This window comes from Nyctereutes procyonoides, unplaced genomic scaffold, assembly GCF_905146905.1.
Source record: "Nyctereutes procyonoides isolate TBG_1078 unplaced genomic scaffold, NYPRO_anot_genome, whole genome shotgun sequence".
In the NCBI taxonomy this organism is placed as follows: domain Eukaryota; kingdom Metazoa; phylum Chordata; class Mammalia; order Carnivora; family Canidae; genus Nyctereutes; species Nyctereutes procyonoides.
In genome coordinates, this window is record NW_026575140.1 from 55,665,224 (window position 1) to 55,684,552 (window position 19,329).

At 42.8% G+C, this 19,329-nt stretch overlaps 1 protein-coding gene across 3 annotated transcripts in view; it reads left to right on the forward strand.

Annotated features, from left to right (window-relative positions):
* STX8 (syntaxin 8) overlaps positions 1–19,329 on the forward strand; it is a 252,314-nt gene that overhangs the window by 158,377 nt on the left and 74,608 nt on the right. Inside the window, exons 8-9 of one of the 3 annotated variants that reach the window (XM_055305918.1) lie at positions 2,668–2,719; positions 4,272–5,116. The exons of 1 other annotated variant lie outside the window; for it this stretch is intronic. In XM_055305918.1, the coding sequence (XP_055161893.1) occupies positions 2,668–2,719; positions 4,272–4,365 (146 nt within the window). In that variant the 3' untranslated portion in view covers positions 4,366–5,116. Of the gene's footprint in view, positions 1–2,667; positions 2,720–4,271; positions 5,117–19,329 lie in introns of those variants that run through there. One more of the 3 variants, XM_055305919.1, reaches the window with a different exon arrangement.

Below are 19,329 nucleotides of genomic sequence, written 5' to 3' on the forward strand. Positions count from 1 at the left end.
ACAAATTAAAAAAAAAAAAAAAAAAACCTGAAATTTGAAACTCAGTGGGCATATTTGGTAGCAGCAGCAGCAGCAGCAGCAACAGAGAGAATCAGCCAGGGGACAAGCTCTGAGAAAATATAAGCCATATTCCCTTTCCAAAAGTGCTAGTAGCTAGCACTACAAGAGGATGTCCAAACGCTGTGCAAGTTACATTACGATCTTAATAAGAAAGGGTTTGGAGGGCTTGGTCCGGGACCTCAAGACATCGCAAAGGGTTGATTCCCCTGCCCTTCCCAAATGCAAGACACGATCGTTCCCATGTAAACACACACACGCGAAGCCACAAGCAAGGTATATTTTAACTGTTGGTGGGGTAGGCGTTAAGCAACCCCCTCAAATGTCCCTCGATTACTGCTCACGTGGCACTCTGTTTGTTTAACTGCAGGGACTCGCGTGAGCTGAGGGTAGCAGGCACTACATTATCATTTTAAGTGCAGGAGTAGGTTGTGAACCGTGAAATGGTCTTTTGTCTCCCTCCCCTGGGCATGTCTTCCTTGCTGATCTGATACATACATAAGTCATAGACGCTTTCATAGGGAAGAAAGTTCCAGTTATTCTCACAGACCGAATTGCATGGGGGGCCACACAGCAGGGCCCAGTGATGAATTTGTTTGTGCTGTTGTTAACAAAGGATTCAAGCACCGCTTTGTAAACCTTTCACTCAGGAGCCCCGGCTGTAAAAATTTTACTGAGTCTTTGTCCAGCAATTCCTCCTTCGTTTTCCCTGCCCACCCCTGGCCCCCCAAATAGCATCTGGAAACCAAGATTTTCTTTTTCCAGCTCCCAAACATGAATTAGACTGGTATTTTCCGTGGGTCACGGAAATATGTACTTGCAGATCCTGTTGCTTGTGTCAGGGTGTCTCCATAAAAGCAAGACCTTTGTCATTGCCGTTAAATATTCAGTGTGCCTCGTCCTCATTAGAATTCAAAATAGAGCTTCGTCTGAGTCGGACGGACGAAGCCAATTGTGAAGGCCAGACTGAGAGTTCTGAATGACTCGGGGTGAGGGACAGTGCTGCTTGCTTCTCAGCATATTGACTATTATGTAATGTTGTCTAAGCACATCGATTGTGATTGTAGCCACACTCAAGAGATGTGAGAAATCCACCCAACTGACATTGCGCTAACAGTGTCCAAACCTGGGACCTTCGATGGGCCTTCAGCATTTTAGCATGTGGCTGTCTTAGGGACACTTACAAGTAGTACCACACAGCACCGATGTGCCCCAGCAGGGTCACAAGGTGGACTCTGCTTCTTAGGACCTGGGTGCCTGGGAAAGCCACCTGCCCCATCTGAGGTCATGCCTCTTGGTTTATGAAAATGAGGGACCACATGGTGACTCTGCAGATTCAGTGAGAGCAAGCTGGTGGCACAGTGAGTGATTCTAGTGTGTCCTCAGCACATGCCACCTGTGTGAAAGTGTGGGTTTAAATTAGTTGCTGAGGGGCCCCTGGGTGGCTCAGTGGTTGACCACCTGCCTTCGGCTCAGGGCGTGACCCTGAGGTCCTGAGATCGAGTCCCGTATCGGGCTCCCCACAGGGAACCTGCTTCTCCGTCTGCCTGGTCTCTGCCTCTCTCTCTGTCTCTCATGAATAAAAAAATAAGATCTTTAAAAAAATAATAAAAGTAAATTGGTTGCCAAGGGTCGCCTTGATAAATAAGACTCAGAGGCTCGGACCATCGGAAGTCAGCACAGCAGGGCTGTTAAGGAGTATAGTGATGATCTGAGAAAGTTGCACAGGGATATTCTGGAGCTTGGAGGTTCACATCATCATTAAATTGGAAATGGAGTCCCTTTCTTTCAAATAAACTAAAGTTTATAATTTTGTGGCTGAAGCCATTATCAGGCCTGAAATTGGTAAGGGGCACCTCTAGCGCGTCGTGGAGGGCGCTGCCTTCCCTCAGATAAGCGCGAACATATGTTTTTCTTATATTAGCTCTTTTGAACCTAACACAATTAGGAAGCTGAATTCTAAGTTGTCTGGCTTATTTAACTAAACTTGGAGACCATTAAATCTCTCAAGGAATTGTTTTCAAAACCCTACAACAGGGGCACCTGGGTAGCTCGGTGTGTTAAGCATCTGCCTTTGGTTCAGGTCATGATCTGAGGGTTATGAGATAAAGCCCCATATCGGGCTCCCTGCTCATTGCGGAGTCCGCGTCTCCCTCTCCCTCCTCATGCTCTCTCTCTCAAATAAATAAATAAAATCTTAAAATATAAATAAATAAAACCACCACCAACACAGATAATTTATTTTATTTTATTTTTTTATTGGAGTTCAATTTGCCAACATACAACACAGATAATTAGATATCTAACTACAGAGCAGAAGAATAACTGTGTGGGTTCTTTTGTTTCTCTTACTGCTTATTGAGAATAATATTCTTGCCCTATCGTCTGCTTCTTTCTCTTCTCCTCCTTCAAGGAGATAATCCAGTGAAATTCATCTGTTCCCTTATTCTTTACAGACCTGTGCGTCTGTCTCTGTGCCCCACTGCTGTCTTTCATTCCACGTCTATGGAGAAATGCCCGGCCCTCCACTGATGCATGTCTGCCTTCAAAGCCATCTTGTGCTCAAGCTTCATCCCCCATCCATCCATTCATTCTTTTCTTCTCTATCAGCACAGGGCATCAGCTGTGGGCCAGACACTGGGCTCGATCCTGGAGCCGAAGGGTGAGTAGGGTGCAGCACCTTTCCCGGGGGACTGTAGAGTGGAGAAGGACCCAATGTAGATCCCCAGTGACTGCAGGTGGTACAGGTAGAGAAGGATCTCAGCCTGGGGGCTCCAGGGTTCCAGGAGGATGCACCATGGGAGCAGAGGCCTGAGGAGGGAGCCGGACGGGCTTCCCCTGGGTCTGGTGTGGTAACATGGAAACTCAGAGTAAGCAGGATGTGTAATCTGAGACCCCATGTGAGGGAGAGAGGGAGGGGAGAAAAGGAGAGCAGGACAGAAGGGAAGGTGGGCTGACCTGTGTCAGAACTGGAGAGGAGGGTTTGCTAGAACATTCAGAGCTAACACATTCCCTGAGAGCACTGTGAGCCAGCCAGGCTTGGAGCCTGCTGGCCAGAGACTGTTGGTGCCTGGAATACTTTTCTAACTTATTAATTGAAACTTCAAGGAAAATCTACTTCTGATCTTAATATTTTGGTACCTCTAGTCATTTTTTTTTCTACTCATAGTATTTTTACACAGTGATGACAGTACTCTATTTTTAATCCTTCTATCTTTTTAACATTTTATTATAAGCCCTTTTTTTCTTTTGGCATCAAGAGTACTGTTCAATCAAATAGATGTAGCATCATTTACTTAGGGGGGCTTGTTTGGGGGCTCTTCAACTGTTTCCTCATTTGGCTGTATAAATAATGCTGTATTACATACATCAAGCTTTTTTCTGTATATAAGATTTTTTTCTGGGACGCCTGGGTGGCTCAGCGGTTGGGCATTTGCCTTTGGCTCAGGGTGTGATCTTGGAGTCCCAGGATCGAGTCCCACATCGGGCTCCCCACATGGAGCCTGCTTCTCCCTCTGCCTGTGTCTCTGCCTTTCTCTCTCTTTCTCTCTCTGTCTCTCATAAATGAATGAATGAATGATAAACCTTTTAAAAAAATAAGGTTTTTTTTTCCTGTCAAGTAGGGTATAAGGTAGGATCCTTCCAGGGCCAGAATCAGACATGGGGTCTGGCTCTTATTTCGACAGGGCCCTGATGGGGAGGTTGTTTGAACAGAGAAGGGCCAGGAGGCTGGAGGGATGGAGACAGAGCACTCATCCCTGGGCAGAGACAGCAAGGCCAGGATGCTGCAGCCAGAGTAGCTAAGTGTCCCCACCTCTGTTGGTCAGAGAAGGGGTGCAGAACCAGCCAGGCCTGGCTGCCAGCGGTGGGCAGAGGAGGCATCTGGTCACATTGAACTTCATTAAGGAGCTCCCTCAAAATGGAACCTGGGGCTGGATCTGGACAGCCAGGAAAAAAAAAAAAAGCAAAACAAAAGGCAGCCATTACAACATCATGACTTATTTCCTAAGTAGATTTATTTAGGCCCAGGATGGGAGCAGTGTTAGGTTGATAATATTGCCAAATTACTTTCCAGTGATGTAGCAGAAACTAGCCTCCACTCAGACTTGTTAGCCACAGAGTGTTGCTAAAATCCTCACTCTCCTTGAATAACTTCTGGTATTTGAGGTCTGTTCACCGGAAAACCCTCTTCTTCCTCGATTCCCATGACACAGTGTTATCCCAAGATCATCCTGCCGCTCCAGCTGCTCACCCGTTCCCTTCCTTTGTTCTGGTGTTTGCTGTATGCCACTGTCCACTGGGCACTGAAGAGGAGTCAGAGAAGACCTGGTGGCTGGCCTCAGGGAGCACTCAGGAAGGCGGCAAGGGCAGCGCAATAAAGTCTACTGGATGTGCACACAACCCCATCGAAGCAACTTGATTGGGGCCACTCATTCTGGAAAGTTAAGTGGGAATACAGCAGAGGCAGGTTAGCATTCCGGGCAGTAGGAAATGCAGGCTTGCGGGAGGTACTAAGGCCCGAACAACACTCGATTTCTCAAACAAGAAGTGGGGGGCTGGCCGGAGAACTTCAAGGAAAGTGCATGGAGGCAAAGCTGGGCCAGCCCAAGGGGAGCCCAGGCCACAAACCCAGGCCCCTTTGGGCTGGTATTGCCTTCCTTCTTCCTGCTTCTACTCAGTCTTCCTGGCACTTTACCCTGAAGCTTATTCATCTGCTCTTCTGGACGGTACCACGGTCGACCGGCAGTTCCCATCCTAAACCCAGACTTCCCCTAAAGTTCAAGGTCTGTGTCTTTGCCTGCTGCCAGTCCGTTTCTCTGGCCTGTCCCCTGGCATCCTCGCAATCATGCATCTTCTTCGTACACCAGATGTCCCCAGCTCCAAAGCAACCCCACGCTCGTTTTCTTGGGAGAAGCCTGAATTCTGGGTCTTCCAGTGAAATCGCCTAGTATGTTCATGTTGACCGTAAATTAACATTTTAAAAAAATGTCCACATGGGCCAAATAAAACATGTCACAACGTACACTTGGGGACCTCTCGTTCACATCCATCGAGTCAGCCCCCTGGGCCTCTTTGAGAATGACTCTGAAATCTCCCTCTTCCTTCTTTGTCACTTGATATTCTCGTCGCTCTGTTTCTGGCTCTTGTCACGTTTATGTAGCCATTAAAAATAATGACGATCGAGTCTGTTTATCAGTATAGGAAGATGTGTGTGAGTGGAATCTTGATCATATTTATATAAACCGTGGCCCACATCTTCTGGTTTGGTGTATGAATGCAGCAAATGTCCCCCCTCCAGCTCTCAGCACTACACAGAAAAATAAGATGAGTCTTTCTGCATAAGGTGCTTATTTTTTTAACATGCTTTTCCCAACTGATTTAAAATTGTTTCCCTCTCTTAGACCTACCTGCTGCATTAGATCATAGATACCGAGTAGTAAAAGCATACAGTTTACAACTCTTAGGAGATCTGCTTCTGAAACCCAGAAGAAATCTTTGGTGCTCTGATGACCATATTGGGTTTGCCCCGATGTGTTTCAGGGGCTAGCGTGTACAGCTCACAGACCTTTCCCTCCCCAGGCACCCTTACCTCCTCCCTTCTTCCCAGGCCCTGTGTTTGTTCATGAAATGTGTATAATGCACGTGTGAAGGGTTTGTGGTCAGATGTCTTGTATATTGTGACTACATCACTGTTGTCTGCTTTGATTTTGAGTCTCTACTGTAGAAAAGCCCATTTTTCTGCTAACAGCATTTATTTGGGAGGGAGCAATAGGAGCAGTAAGTTCAGATGTCAGTGCTTCAGCTTAATCCAGGCAAAACGAAGCTTTTGAGAGAAGCACAAAATTGGAAAACCTTTATTTAATGGAAGGTGATTGATAGGGGCTGACAGCTTCAGAGCTATCGCCACCACTGCCTCAGAAGCCTCCACGCTTCTGTAATCTGCCGCGAGGCTATCATCAAGGGGTCAGAGATGATCACAAAGTAGAATCATTTTTTGATTATTGTTTTTGCTTGGTATGGTTTGGAAAGATAAGGTGTGATTTCCAAGAGTAGCTTCTGTTGGGCTGGGAGGTCGTAATTACACTGTGTGGGCCTTGGTCGGTGCTACCCTGTGTACGTGTTTGTGCGTGCTTTCCAATACTGTCTGTTCACTAGTGACTTCATGTGCTTTCAGCTGGCCCTGTGGGACCTGAAAGCCCTGGCCAGCTTCAAAGGATGGTCAGGAGGCCTGGGACAAGTTGTGTTTTGCATACTCAAAGTATACTTTACCTCTGTTATTTGCCTACTGCCTGTGGGCGGGGGAGAGTGCCCGACACCTGCTCAGCATGTTGCCAGCCCAACCTAACCCTTCACGTCTTTACCGTTACACCCAAGTGCTTCCCATTCATAAATGGGTTTTCTTTTATATTTGTAAATTAAAATGAAATGAAGAATTGAGTTATGATCCTGACGGAAATTACCTAAGCTGGGAAAGCCCGAGAACGGGACGTCACTGGATGTCTCTGTCCATGTAAAACCAGTGGCTCAGACTAGATGCTCTTTGCGGCTCACCCAACTCTGTCGTCCTCTTTCCATACCCCTTTGAAGAGCATCAGGGACCCTGCTGCCCGCAATCCTGCCACACCCAACACATGCACACAGAGTAATAAATCAGAGATGAGCCAGGGGTCTAGACTCAAACTGTGTCTGTCTCATTTCCCGCAGGTTGGCCAGCACCAAGTTAGATACTTGCAGAATTAAGTCATACCTGAACAGGGATTAATTAATTCTGAACATACCCGAACATACCTTAATTCTATCTGCATCATCACATGATGCTAAGTTGGTTGTAAACATTATTAACCAAAAAAAAATAATAATAATTAACCAATGTCTATGATTTTTCTCATCAGAAAAAAAACAAGAAAGGCAGAAATTTTTAATGGAAGATAGACAGTTTGGTGGATTTTAGTCTGTACCCAAATAGGAAAATAAAGGAATGGGGTTATAGGTGTAACTCCTGGGTTCTGTGTTCAAAAGTAGCTGCCAGAAAGAGATTCCTAGCACTTTGCTCTCACATCAGGCTATTTCTAGTTACATTTTTAGAAATGAGTTGGCAGGCATTTTTTTTTTTTTTTAACTTTTTGAAAAACATCTCTGAGGGACGCCTGAGTGGCTCAGCGGTTGAGCGTTTACCTTTGGCTCAGGGCGTGATCCTGGAGACCCGGGATCGAGTCCCACATCAGGCTCTCTGCATGGAGCCTGCTTCTCCCTCTGCCTGTGTCTGTCTGTCTCTCTCTCTCCCTCTGTGTCTCTCATGAATAAGTAAATAAAAATCTTTAAAAAAAATCTCTGAGATTTAAACTTTTAGTACAGATTTTCATGGCTCTCCCCTCTTATAAAATGTAAGTATAAACTGGATCAGATGAGCACCTAGCTGGTTTTAGGGTTGTTAAAGTCACAGTTGTTCACAAGTAGATTATCTTCTTCATTTGTAATCAAAACAGAAACAGGCATCAGATTATCCACCTGATTTCTTGTGTCCCCTCTGTTTAGGGGGCCTCCTAGCCCCCAGCCAGTTTTTGGTGGGTGCTCAGAGAATGGGGTGGTTTTACTTGGACATTAACTGTGATACCCAACATTGCTTAGGAGACATAGCAACCACTGATAAATAAAGTTGACCATTGCTGTCATCTTAGAAATGGTAACAACTCACACCTGGCCATAGTAACATCTAACTCTGTACACAGCATCTCTCTCGGGCACGTTTGTTATTCCGGTCATGAGTGAACCCCACTTGTACCTGCTCTTCACCCTTCAGCTTGCTTCGTGGCAATGCTGATGGTCCAGAGCATCTGCCCCTCTGACTTTCTCCTGATCCTAATGAAACATGCCCACCCGGAAGTACATTATGTTGGAGTGAAGTAGAAGAGATTGGGAATTTGTAAGTATTCAAAAAATAGATAATTCTCCCTTACCAAGCCCCTTGGACATGCAGCATTATCAGCCAGATATTAACATTTAAGGAACTCGACCCTAGATGTTTCATTGAGAGCTTGAGAGATCCCTCCATCGGCTCCACCACAACCTCACCAGTGACTTGGTATTTATTTTTTGGCTCACCTTTTCTTTCTATCTCACAGCCAAGTGATCGTGACAATTTCCAGTCATTGAGCCAGTGTTAAATTCCTAAGAAAAATTGATTTGGGGCTCATTTTCAATCACTGATGAGTTTTCTCTGCCCGTGAGTATGAACAGTGAGATCAATTTCTCCGGATTAGCAGCAGAATGATCTTTGTATTGGACTTGAGTCTCAGCGGCCCGTGACACAGGCCATCTCCCGTGGCAGGCACCTCGGGTCTCTGCTCATATCTGCACATCAGGCACGTACCTATATCGGCCTTGTGTCTCCTGAATGGCCCTCACATATCCTTCCATATACTCACTCATGCCTGTTAGAGACTTTGGCCCTTGAAGTAATAGCTCCTTTCAAAATGACTTTCGGATTTCTGAAAAAGTCTTCCATATTTTAAAAATTTCTTGTAGATGTGGATCTGAGCGTTTTCATTGTTGTGTTGGCATTGGTCTGGTATAGCTTCCTTCCTGTAAATACACAGAGGAATGAAAAGAAATTGGAGAATGGTCTCTTTTAAGAATGAATAGATATGGTGGTCATGCAACACTGTGAACAGACTTAAGTGCCCACAGAACCACACACTTAAAGATGGTTCGCATGGTAAATCTCATGGCACACTCATGTGGCCACAATAAAAATGTTTTTTATTTAAAAAACAAGGTAAATTTCATTTCATGAAATTATGGCAAAGTTATATAATTTCTAAGATTCCTTGGCGTCATTTAAAAATAATGTACAATACTGTTCCGTACAACCGTTTTTTTACATGATGTGATAACAGAATCTTAATTATATCGAAACAGATTTGCCTAAGCAAAATAAAAAAAGTAACAAAAACACCCTCAAAAACTAGAGGACATCTCACAAATAACGGTAGGAGAATTAAGCATTATTGTTGCCATATCTTATTTTTGTCATTCTTATTAGCATTAGTAAAACACAGTTAACTGATCACTGAAATATTCCTAGATCCAAAATATTGGCAATTTATTTCTGAAACCTGAAAGGAAAGTTTTGTGCCTGGAATGTTTGATTTACAGAGACTTCCTTCTTCCTGTCATCAGCCCTTGGCTTTATACTTTTCATATCATTTCAGTAACATGACTCTTGAGCATATTTATCCTTGATAAATGAGGGATGCCATTTGTCTCACCTTGCTCCTCTCACTTCCATTTTGTTAACAGGTAATGAAGCCTCTAAGGGTATGGGGACGTGCTTTTTCACTTTGCTCAGGCAGCAGGCACTAACTGTGACATCAGGGATCTGTTTTATGCTTACCATGCCTTAGCAAAGTGAAACTTCCAGTCCTTCCAAGCAATGGTCATCCTCTCCCTGATGCAGATTTACATCTCTTCTGCCTGTCTTTTCAACTCAGCTTCTCTTTCTTTCTTCCTGTTTTGTTTTGTTTAAGATTTAATTTATTCATGAGAGACACACACAGAGAGGCAGAGACACAGGCAGAGGGAGAAGCAGGCTCCCTGCAGGGAGCCCGATGTGGGACTCGATCCCAGGACCCCGGGATCACGCCCTGAGCTGAAGGCAGGTGCTCAACCACTGAGCCACCCAGGTGTCCCATTTCTTCCTGTTTTTTAATGTGATCTAGAAGGGCTTCTGTGGTTTTCCTTCTTCCGTATGTATTTCTTAACTGCGTCTTATATTTTTGTGCTGGCTCCAATCAATTTAATAGCTAGATGTGCTGGACTTTAAATATTCTCCCCTCACCGCCCCCACTTCCACCCCCTATCCCCAGAAAGCACCTTTATTGCCAGGTGGTGAAAATTCTAGACCCTAGGCAAATTTCTCAGAACAAGAGCCCTTTTAGCCTATCAGTACTAAATAAATATTTCTAAGCACTTTGCAAAGTGGAGACTATAATCGTGATACAATTTTATGTGTGACAGGCGGGAAATGGAGAGCCATCTGGAAGGAGCTTCTCTTTGTCCTATGGCTGTTCTTCTAACCCTCACTAAACTGAACATAACAACTTGCCTGTGGCAAATTAGAAGATTTGGGTATTTAAAGGCATATATTACATGGGTCTTTTGGGGAAAAAGATCAAATTACTGCTGATTATACCAGTTATAACCCTCAGAATGAACCTGGTGGTTTTACTGAGTTTTTCTGTCTGAGTAATATACAGACTTGTTTATCTGCACCATTCATTTCAAAGAATCCAGATCGGGGGTCTCTGGCATTGCCAAATAAATGCTCGAGATACCATCTGGTTTGTAGGCAATGGAAGGTAAGAAGGAGCCCTTTGCAGAATTTCTGCCTACACATGTGAGGCTCTCTATTCAACTTTTTCTCCCTGGGCTGATGAGTTTATTTTGAGGGTAGTAATTCCCACAGGCAGTAATATCTCTTCTCCTCTGTGCAGATGTTACAAGTTGGGCTCAAGGTCCTGAGCTCCGGAGGGGAGGATGCCATATACACACTGGACCCTTGAACAACATGGGTTTGAACTATGCATGCAGGTCCACTCATACACAGATCTTTTTCAACAAATGCAGTATAGTACTGTAAATGTATTTTTTCTTCCTTGTGATTCTTTTAAATAACATTTTCTTCCCTCTAGCTTACTTTCCTGTAAGAGTACAGCATAGAATACATATAACGTACAGAATATGCATTAATGGGTGGTGTTATCAGTAAGGCTTCTAGTCAGCAGCAGACTGTTAGTAGTTACATTTTGGGGAGGGAGTCAAAAGTTATACAGATTTTCAGCAGCCTGGGGGCCAGCATCTCTAACTCCTCGTTGTCCAAGGGTCAAGTGTCATTCTCTGAGCCCACAGCCCTGGAGCGTGAGCATCCCCCAAGGGGATGACTTTAATGAGCTCTGTGACAACCAGTAGAGCCTGTACCTATCACTCTTGAAGTTGCATCTCTGGCTCTGGGCTCTGGCTTCTTTCTCCCTGTGCAACCTCTCCTCCCTTCTCTCTTCTCTTTTTAGACCTTTTTCTTCTTTCCTGTTTTCTTTCAGGAAAACTTTCAGACTTTCCATCTTCCTCTCCCCGCTGCCCTTCTCTACTCATCATCTCAGTAAAGGATACACCTTCCAGATGTATCTCAGTAAAGGATACACCCAGATGCCTGGGTGGCTCTGCAGTTGAGTGTCTGCCTTTGGCTCAGGTCACTGGGATCGAGTCCTGCATCAGGCTTCTCACATGGAGCCTGCTTCTCCCTCTGCTTGTGTCTCTGCCTCTCTTTCTGTGTCTCTCATGAATAAATAAATAATCTTTAAAAAAAAAAAAAAACCTTCTAAAGACCCCCTTCCTCAGCCTCCCTCTGCCCTCTCAGCCAGCTTCCACACAAAGCCCTGTCCTCCTCCACTCTGTTCTGTGTGTCCCAGCCAGCCACACTCTCCTTGCTGTGTCACAGCATGGAGCCATCTGGAAGTGTGTTGCCAAATAGAACAGAAGATAGGAATAGTCAGGAAGTACACTTTTAAAAATGTTATTGTATCATATCTTTATGGTTGACTCTACAACCTAACTTGGTATAAATATCTTTCATATAAATTTTCTTGCCATTTCCATGACTCATTTTAAAGTGTGTTGAAGCTGGAAAATGTTTTTTTTTTGCAGAACTGGAGATTGAGGCCACCGTCTTCCAACTCAGTTTCATCTCCTCAATGGAAGGTGTTTTGGGTTTTGTTCTTTGGTCATCTTAGCATCTTAGCAGTATGCCAACCATTCTGCTATGCCAACTGTCTGTCATGCATATGGCTACTTCACTTGGAAAGTGGTGGATATCCCCTTTAACTTAGGAGTTCCTATGAGGGTTTCCTGCCATCTTCTAGAGATGTCTGACTTTAAGTAATCAAGTCATTGTTCTTTTGTGATCATTGCCATAGATAAGGCATCGTGCCCATAACTCTTTCTGGTAATGAGGACATGTAGCTGCTTAAAAAACCTTTTTAACCCCTCAGGCAGGCTCTGTCAGTCAGGGACCAATCAGGAAAAAGAGTAACCATACTAGGCGTTTCATCCAGAGGAGACATAATGCAGAGAACTTGTTGGAACACTGTCGGAAACACTGAGAATACAAAAAGGAGGGTAAGTAATCCAGACATTAGTGCCTAGGTGAGGAAGCTACCACTCATAGCCATGGGAGAAGGAGGGCACGGAAGCATGTTCTAGAGCACAGGAGCATACTCACTGCTGTCCTCCGGGGCCTGCTGCCTGGCCAGTGCTGGACCAGTAGGACCATAGTCAGATGACAGCAGACCAGAGGAGAGCTGCCTTGCTGATGCCAGCAGTACAAGAGAGGCTGCTGTGGCTGCGGCTGGATCACTGAAGGAATTTAGAAGCCTGCAGAGACACTGCTAGAAACAGATGGGGAAAGAGAGGAAGGACAGCTTCCATCTTTATTGCTAACCGAACTCTTTCTAGTACCAAAATTGGCAGAATGTAACAGGAAGCTAGCTGGCAAGGGAACCCAGGAAAAGTGGTTTGCAAACGCCAAGCCCCAGCATGACAGAACAGAGTGAAGGAGGGCAAGTATAGAGCTAAGAGACAGCAAGCAGGTAATTCCTAGCCCACAGGCTCTTTACGTGGGACCGTTGAGATGTTCTGTATATTTATCTCAAAGAAATCATCTAAGATGTTTTCCCAGCTTTTCATGTTTCTCAGAATTGGGAAGTTCCTCTTAGACCCATTGAACTGGAAAAAGATTTATATCTATTCTAGAGGACTGTTTGCTTACAGCCATCCATCCCTAGGAATGTGAATCTCAGAATCTCAGACAGTATACACACTGTCATTTTTAAAAATATTTTGTATTTATTCATGAGAGACACAGAGAGAGAGAGAGAGATGCAGAGACATAGGCAGAGGGAGAAGCAGGCTCCCCGCAAGGAGCCCAATGTGGGACTCAATCCCAGACCCCGGGATCACACCCTGAGCTGCAGGCGGATGCTCAACTGCTGAGCCACCCAGGCATCCCTACACTGTCATTAACAGAAAAAGCAGTGTTGTGGTCTCATTGAGCTACTGGAAGAAATGATACCATTTCCACTACTTGGCAAGTGGACCTACCATATTAAAAAAAATTCTAGAAATGAACACCAGTGGATTTAATGTCTTATGATTAGATTGGCTTATATCCTTCAGTTTCCTTTCTATCTCTTTGTGAAAGAAAGAACTGTGAGAAATTATCTGAAAAAAAAAAAATGACAAACAGAAAGGACTATTGGCCACCTCCTGCAGTTTTAGAGATTGGAAGGTAAAGTTGAAGAAACCTTCCAGAAATTAGAACCAAAGACAAAGGAGGATATAAAAATTAGAGGATCAATCCAAGATCCAAACAATAGGAATTGTAACATTTACAATGAGAATATAGGGGCAAGGAAATTTTCAAAGGAAAGAATGCAAAAAAATTCTCTAGAACTGAAGGACAGGAGTGACCATTTGAAAGAATCCACTAGGTACCCAGCTTAATAAATGAAAAAAAAGACTCATGTCAAGGCACAGCATAATGAAATTTTGGATCATACGAATAAAGAGAAATTCCTAGAAGTTTCCCAGAGTAAATGGAAGGAGGCACAGGAGAGAAGGGGGAGAGAATGTTCAAAAGATCTGAAATCAGAATAGCATCCAGTATCTCATGAAAAATACTGAATGACAGAGAAGTATTGCAGGAAGCTCCTGGCAGATAACCTTTCCCTAAATGAGAAAGTAACTCTAACTCTAGAAAGGAGATCTCTGACACAAGAAATGAGAGAGAGAAGTAAAAGAGAATTCCCTGGATGATAGCAGTGGGAAGACCAGCATATCAGCTGTGCAGCAGACCAAGGGAATCACCATTCCAGAATAGATTTAGAGGTCAGGGGGGAAAATAGAATGCTGTGTTTTCCTAGATGAAAAAAAAAAATGCTCCGAGAAGCTGCTGAAGAGTGTGAGATTTGGTAGCAGGGAATCTAAGCAATTAAAAAAGAAAGGCAATTATTAACTCTAGGAAAACAAAAGATAATACAAAGAAAAGGGGGAGGCATAGTTATAATGCATTATTTATGAGTGGATGTGTATGTAGCCATGATAATTTAGACATTAGTTGTTAAAATAATCTAAATGTATGATTTAAGTACACAGTAAATGGGAAAGAGAAAAGGTAGTTTAAGACAGCTAAATCCTCCTACAATGAAAGAGAAAATGACTATATAATATCTAAAATTGATGGACTTTAGAGATTATAGTCTAAGCATATGATTTTAAATTGTGGAAACTAAAAAAAAATTGTGGGGACTAGTGATGAAATAGAAAGAGGAGACAGATATTGCCTTTTTTTAAAGTAAGTAAACCTTTTTAAGAATTTTTTTTTTTTTTTTTTTTTTTTTTTTTTTTTAGTTTGTGGCATAAGTCATTTTGATACAATCATTTTTCTTTAATGTTGAGGTCTTTAGGGGATCCCTGAGTAGCTCAGCGGTTGAGTGCCTGCCTTCAGCCCAGGGCATGATTCTGGAGTCCTGGGATCAAGTCCCACATCGGGCTCCCTGCATGAAGCCTGCTTCTCCCTCTGCCTGTGTCTCTACCTCTCTCTCTCTCTCTCTCTCTCTCTCTCTCTGTGTCTCTCATGAATAAATAAAATCTTTAAAAAAAAGTGTTGAGGTCTTTAGGTTTGTATGTTCCATTATGTCTTGAGGGATATGCTTTTAAGTAGCAAACAAATCTGTTAATTAAAAATATAAAATTTATTAAGTAAAAAAATTCAAATAACCTTTGAATAGAGTTCCTTGTATACCCTTAGTTGAATATATTCCCAAAATGATGAACTGCAGAAATCTCAGACTCTACTAAGTAGGTTTATTATTGGAAGTGGTAATAGTAATTTTGAATCTACTCTTTGTCTTAGTAGGGGAGAGTGAGTAAACATATCAATGCACTTAATAACCAGGGAGATACAAATAGCAAATGGGAAAAGTAAGAATGAACTCTGTGGTGTTAGGTTTGAATTCTAAGTATCATTGTGGACTCAAAATTAAAATGTATTACATTTCCTGCTTTTAACCAGTAAAAGAGCCTAGAAACAATGATATTCCAGTAGCAGTGAACACAATTAGCACCCAGATGTTGGTTTCTGGATGCTATTTACCATGAAAAGGAACCAAGGCTCCTTGCAGAAATGTCTAATTCTATGTTGAGGGCAGAGAAATATAAGGCAAGCCTAGAATATCTTGTGTCAGAAATCAAGGAAATGCACAAACAACAATGAAAGCAAATCAAGACTATAGGATCTGCCTTAAAGGGACATCCAATGGTTAAGTTTGGGGCAATTGAAGCAATAAAAATAATAATGATGGCAATAAACACTGGGTTTAAAAAATGCGTTCATGAGTCCACATCAGTAATCAAAAAAGGCAGAGATGATGCTGGGCAGAGGGTTTTCTTGCCAGCTAAGAAATGTAGAAAAATCATAAAATTATAAAATCACCATTTGCAACTGCCAGTTTAATTGTTTCAGAATCGTCAGTGGATCCTGAACTATTAGGTAGAAGGTTATGAGAAGTGGGATATTCACAATCTTAAATTATGACCCCACAGTTTGTTTATTAATTATAAAGGAGGAAAGATACTTCAAAAAGGGAGCATAGCATCACCAGCATTGGAAACAACCTAGTATTACGTGGCTCCAAGTGTGACGCAGCGGGAAGTAAACACTCCATCGTATTTGTGTCAAAGTGTTAACTCAGATTTGATCAAGAGAAATAATGAGAATAGTGTGGATTGCTGGACAACCTATGAGACAATGTCCTGGGCCCTTTGTAAGTCTCATTATAGTGGAAGAAAGAGAAAGATGGAATAACTGTTGTAGATTAAAAGAGATAGAAGGTGGGTGATTTTAATTGGGTTCTGGATCAAAAAGACATAGCTGAAAGAACATTATTGGGATCTTGAGGGGCATTTGATTATGGACTGTGCATGAGATAAAGTTATTGTGTCAATGTTAATTTTTTTGGTTATAACAGTGATCTTGTGCTTTCTTGGAGAATGTCCTTGTTCTTAAAACATGCATGCTAAAGCTTTTGGGAATGAAGTGTCATGTATTTAGCTACTTGCCTTCCAAAGTCTCAGCAAAACACACAAACACACACATAGACATAATACAAATACAGAGAAAATAGATACACTAATTTTTTAAAAGATTTATTTATTTATTCATGAGAGATAGAGGCAAAGACATAGGCAGAGAGAGAAGCAGACTTCTCACAAAGAGCCCCATATGGAACTTGATCCCAGGACCCCAGGATCATGCCCTGAGCCAAAGGCAGACGCTCAACCACAGAGCCGCCCAGGCATCCCACTAATTATTATTTACTTATTAGATGATGAAAGATGATAATTATTCACCAGTGTTACTCTCAATGAGGAGTATATAGGTGCTCTTTATAGTATTTTTTTCCTACTTTTCTGTAAGTTCTAAATCCTTCAAAATTAAGACATTGGGGAGGGAAGGAAAGTATACACAGTGAAGTTTCCCATGGATTGCTGTCTTCGTTCACATTTTCATATGTTGTCTATGGAGGGAATGAATAGCTGGTGAAGTTCCTAGGTATATCACTTGTACACCCTTTCAAATCTGGTTAACACTATAGTAGGAAGATCTTTAAAGATGAATGCACTTCAGTGTGAGCGAGGTGGTGCATTAGGCAAACCTGGTGGATGCTGCACACAGAGGATCATAAGGCTCTAGTTGCTCAGGAAAGCAACACCTATCTCATTGCAGGCATTTCTCTGAAGACCTTGGTCATCAAGAACAGAAGATGTGAAACTGAAACATTGCCTGCCCCTCTAGTAAGCTTCTGTGCTCCCTTGGTTGGAATATTTTGTGGACTTAACTCCTCACAGTTTAGATTTCCATCCCAAAAGTTATTACACTGTGATGAAGTTGCTTGGATGTTTCTCTTCTTGCTAGACCTTGAACTTCTTGGCGTCTTTCGACTGGATCTGTCAGTCTAATTCCTAGCAACTGGCAAGATGATTGGCTTTGAATTGGATTTATTTAAGACAACTGAAGTCATGTGGGTGAAGATTTTCTGAATCTGCAAACTAGTTTTAAGGACTGTCAGTCTGGAAAGGTGGGATTTGAGTAGGCATAGAACATTTATTAGATTGTAAATGGAATGGGTAGGGTACACTTAGATTTGCTCTAATACTCAAATGTCCAGAACCATCAAAAAGAAATACCACCTGTCAAATAGATAAATTCCTTAAGTTTGGTAGCTTGCAGCCACATACTCTCCAGCCACCATCAATCATTTTGCAAAAACTTCCATGCTACAGCAGACTATTACTCAACCAGAAAAGGAATAAGTAGTGATACATGCTACAATATGGATGAACTTTGAAATATTCTATTAAGTGAAGCCAGAATCAAAAGCCCATATCTTGTATGATTCCATCTACATGAAATGTCTAGAATAGGCAAATATCTCCAGAGAGATAGAGGGCAGATCAGTGGTTTCCAGGAGTTAAGCGTTGGGGAGGATTGGGGAGAGACCCCTTAGTGGGTATGACACTTCCTTTGGAAATGATGAAGAAGCTCTGGATTAAGATGGTAGCAGTGGTCATACAACATTGTGGATGTAATTAATGGCAATGGACTTGCATGTTAAAGTGGTAAATTTTACATTCTCTGTATTTTATAATTTTAAAAAGCCATTAAAAATATGGGCTAATTCTTATAAAGAATGATTGCTCTGGGGTCATGTGGCTTCAAGCAGCACAAGCAATTTGAGAAGGCTAGGGGTTCCTTGTTTAAAAGTTCAAAACAGCTTCACATAGGATGATAATAGGTTATTCTAGTAAACTAGGATAAGTAAGGGGCACATCTAGCTTTTAACATCTAGCTAATGAGGAGAGGCATTTCTTTCTGAGTATGTCCCTCCTGGTCACTGTCATAAAAGTGGCAAGGATATAACACTTGATCTGATTCAGTGTGGCTTTCATCTGTTATCACTACCACCAGTCAGACACTGTTTGGTTCCTGGCCTCCCGGTTTCTGAATTTGTTTGCTTTTCCCTAAAATACTTGATTTGGGTGCGTGTGAAATCTGCCCTGAGATTTGCACAGGCTGGAAGGCCCCCCATTGAGTGTTTGATAAAGCTTTCAAGTTTTGTAAAGAACAGTGACCAGATGTGGCCAGCGTTCGTGGTTTGTGGCTATTGCCTAGCTGAACTTTTCTCTTCCCGTGGTACCTCTCAGAAGTTCTTAACTTTCCATGACACGCCAGAGCCTTGCGGGTTGCGGTTAAGTGGGATGGCCCAGCAGACCACGGAGAGATCTGTGTTGCTGTGGTAACACATGGCTGTTGAGAGTGAAATACGGGGAGGGCTGGGGAGGACAGGGTAAGGAAGGAAATAGGAAATGTAAGAGATGAGCCAGGAGGAGAGGGAGGAGGACAAGTGAGGACAAAGAAGAGCGACCCCCCCCCCCACTGATTAGTGCTGCCTGTGTTCCCCAAAGGATCCACTTCCTGTACTATGATTCCTTTTTTTGGTCCTAATAGTGAAGCAACCAAACAGTGACATGTTTCTAGATTTCCTGAATCGAAGAGAAATGAAAAATATAGATGTTTGGATTAGGGCCTTGCAGACAGCCAGCTCTGTAGCCAAAGGCTAGGAAGGACCCATACCTTGAAATATTTCTTCTTCTCAATTCTCTAAAATTCTGTATTCATTTAAAATTCTGTATTCATCTGTACCATTTTGTATTTATCTGTGCCGTCATTTAGAGTCATGTTAGGTCAGGCTCACGAATTCAAATACCAGTCGGGTAAAGAAAATGAGAGCTGCAGTCCAGGTATACGACAGCATTTGGAGGTGGCAGGGATGTCACATGCCCCTCCAGGCAAATTGGCTGCTCTTCAGGTCGCAGGACTTCCTGCCACCTGGAACAATGGGCCTCAGGCTGCCAGATCAGCTACTGCCTTTCCCTTTCATTTCCTTTCTTTTTTGAGCAGAAGAGAAATTCGATTTTACATCAAATTTGCCAATCTTTAAAATTCCGCCGAAGTGAAAAACATAATTGCCAACTGGACCTGGCTGTCTGACTGCCAAGTTATGACCAGTGATTTAAGTAAGTCAACAAATTACTAATACAGATGCAAAGGCTGAATCTGGTCAGCGATGGGGAGGGAGTAGAGAGGCCAAAGAGTTTTCC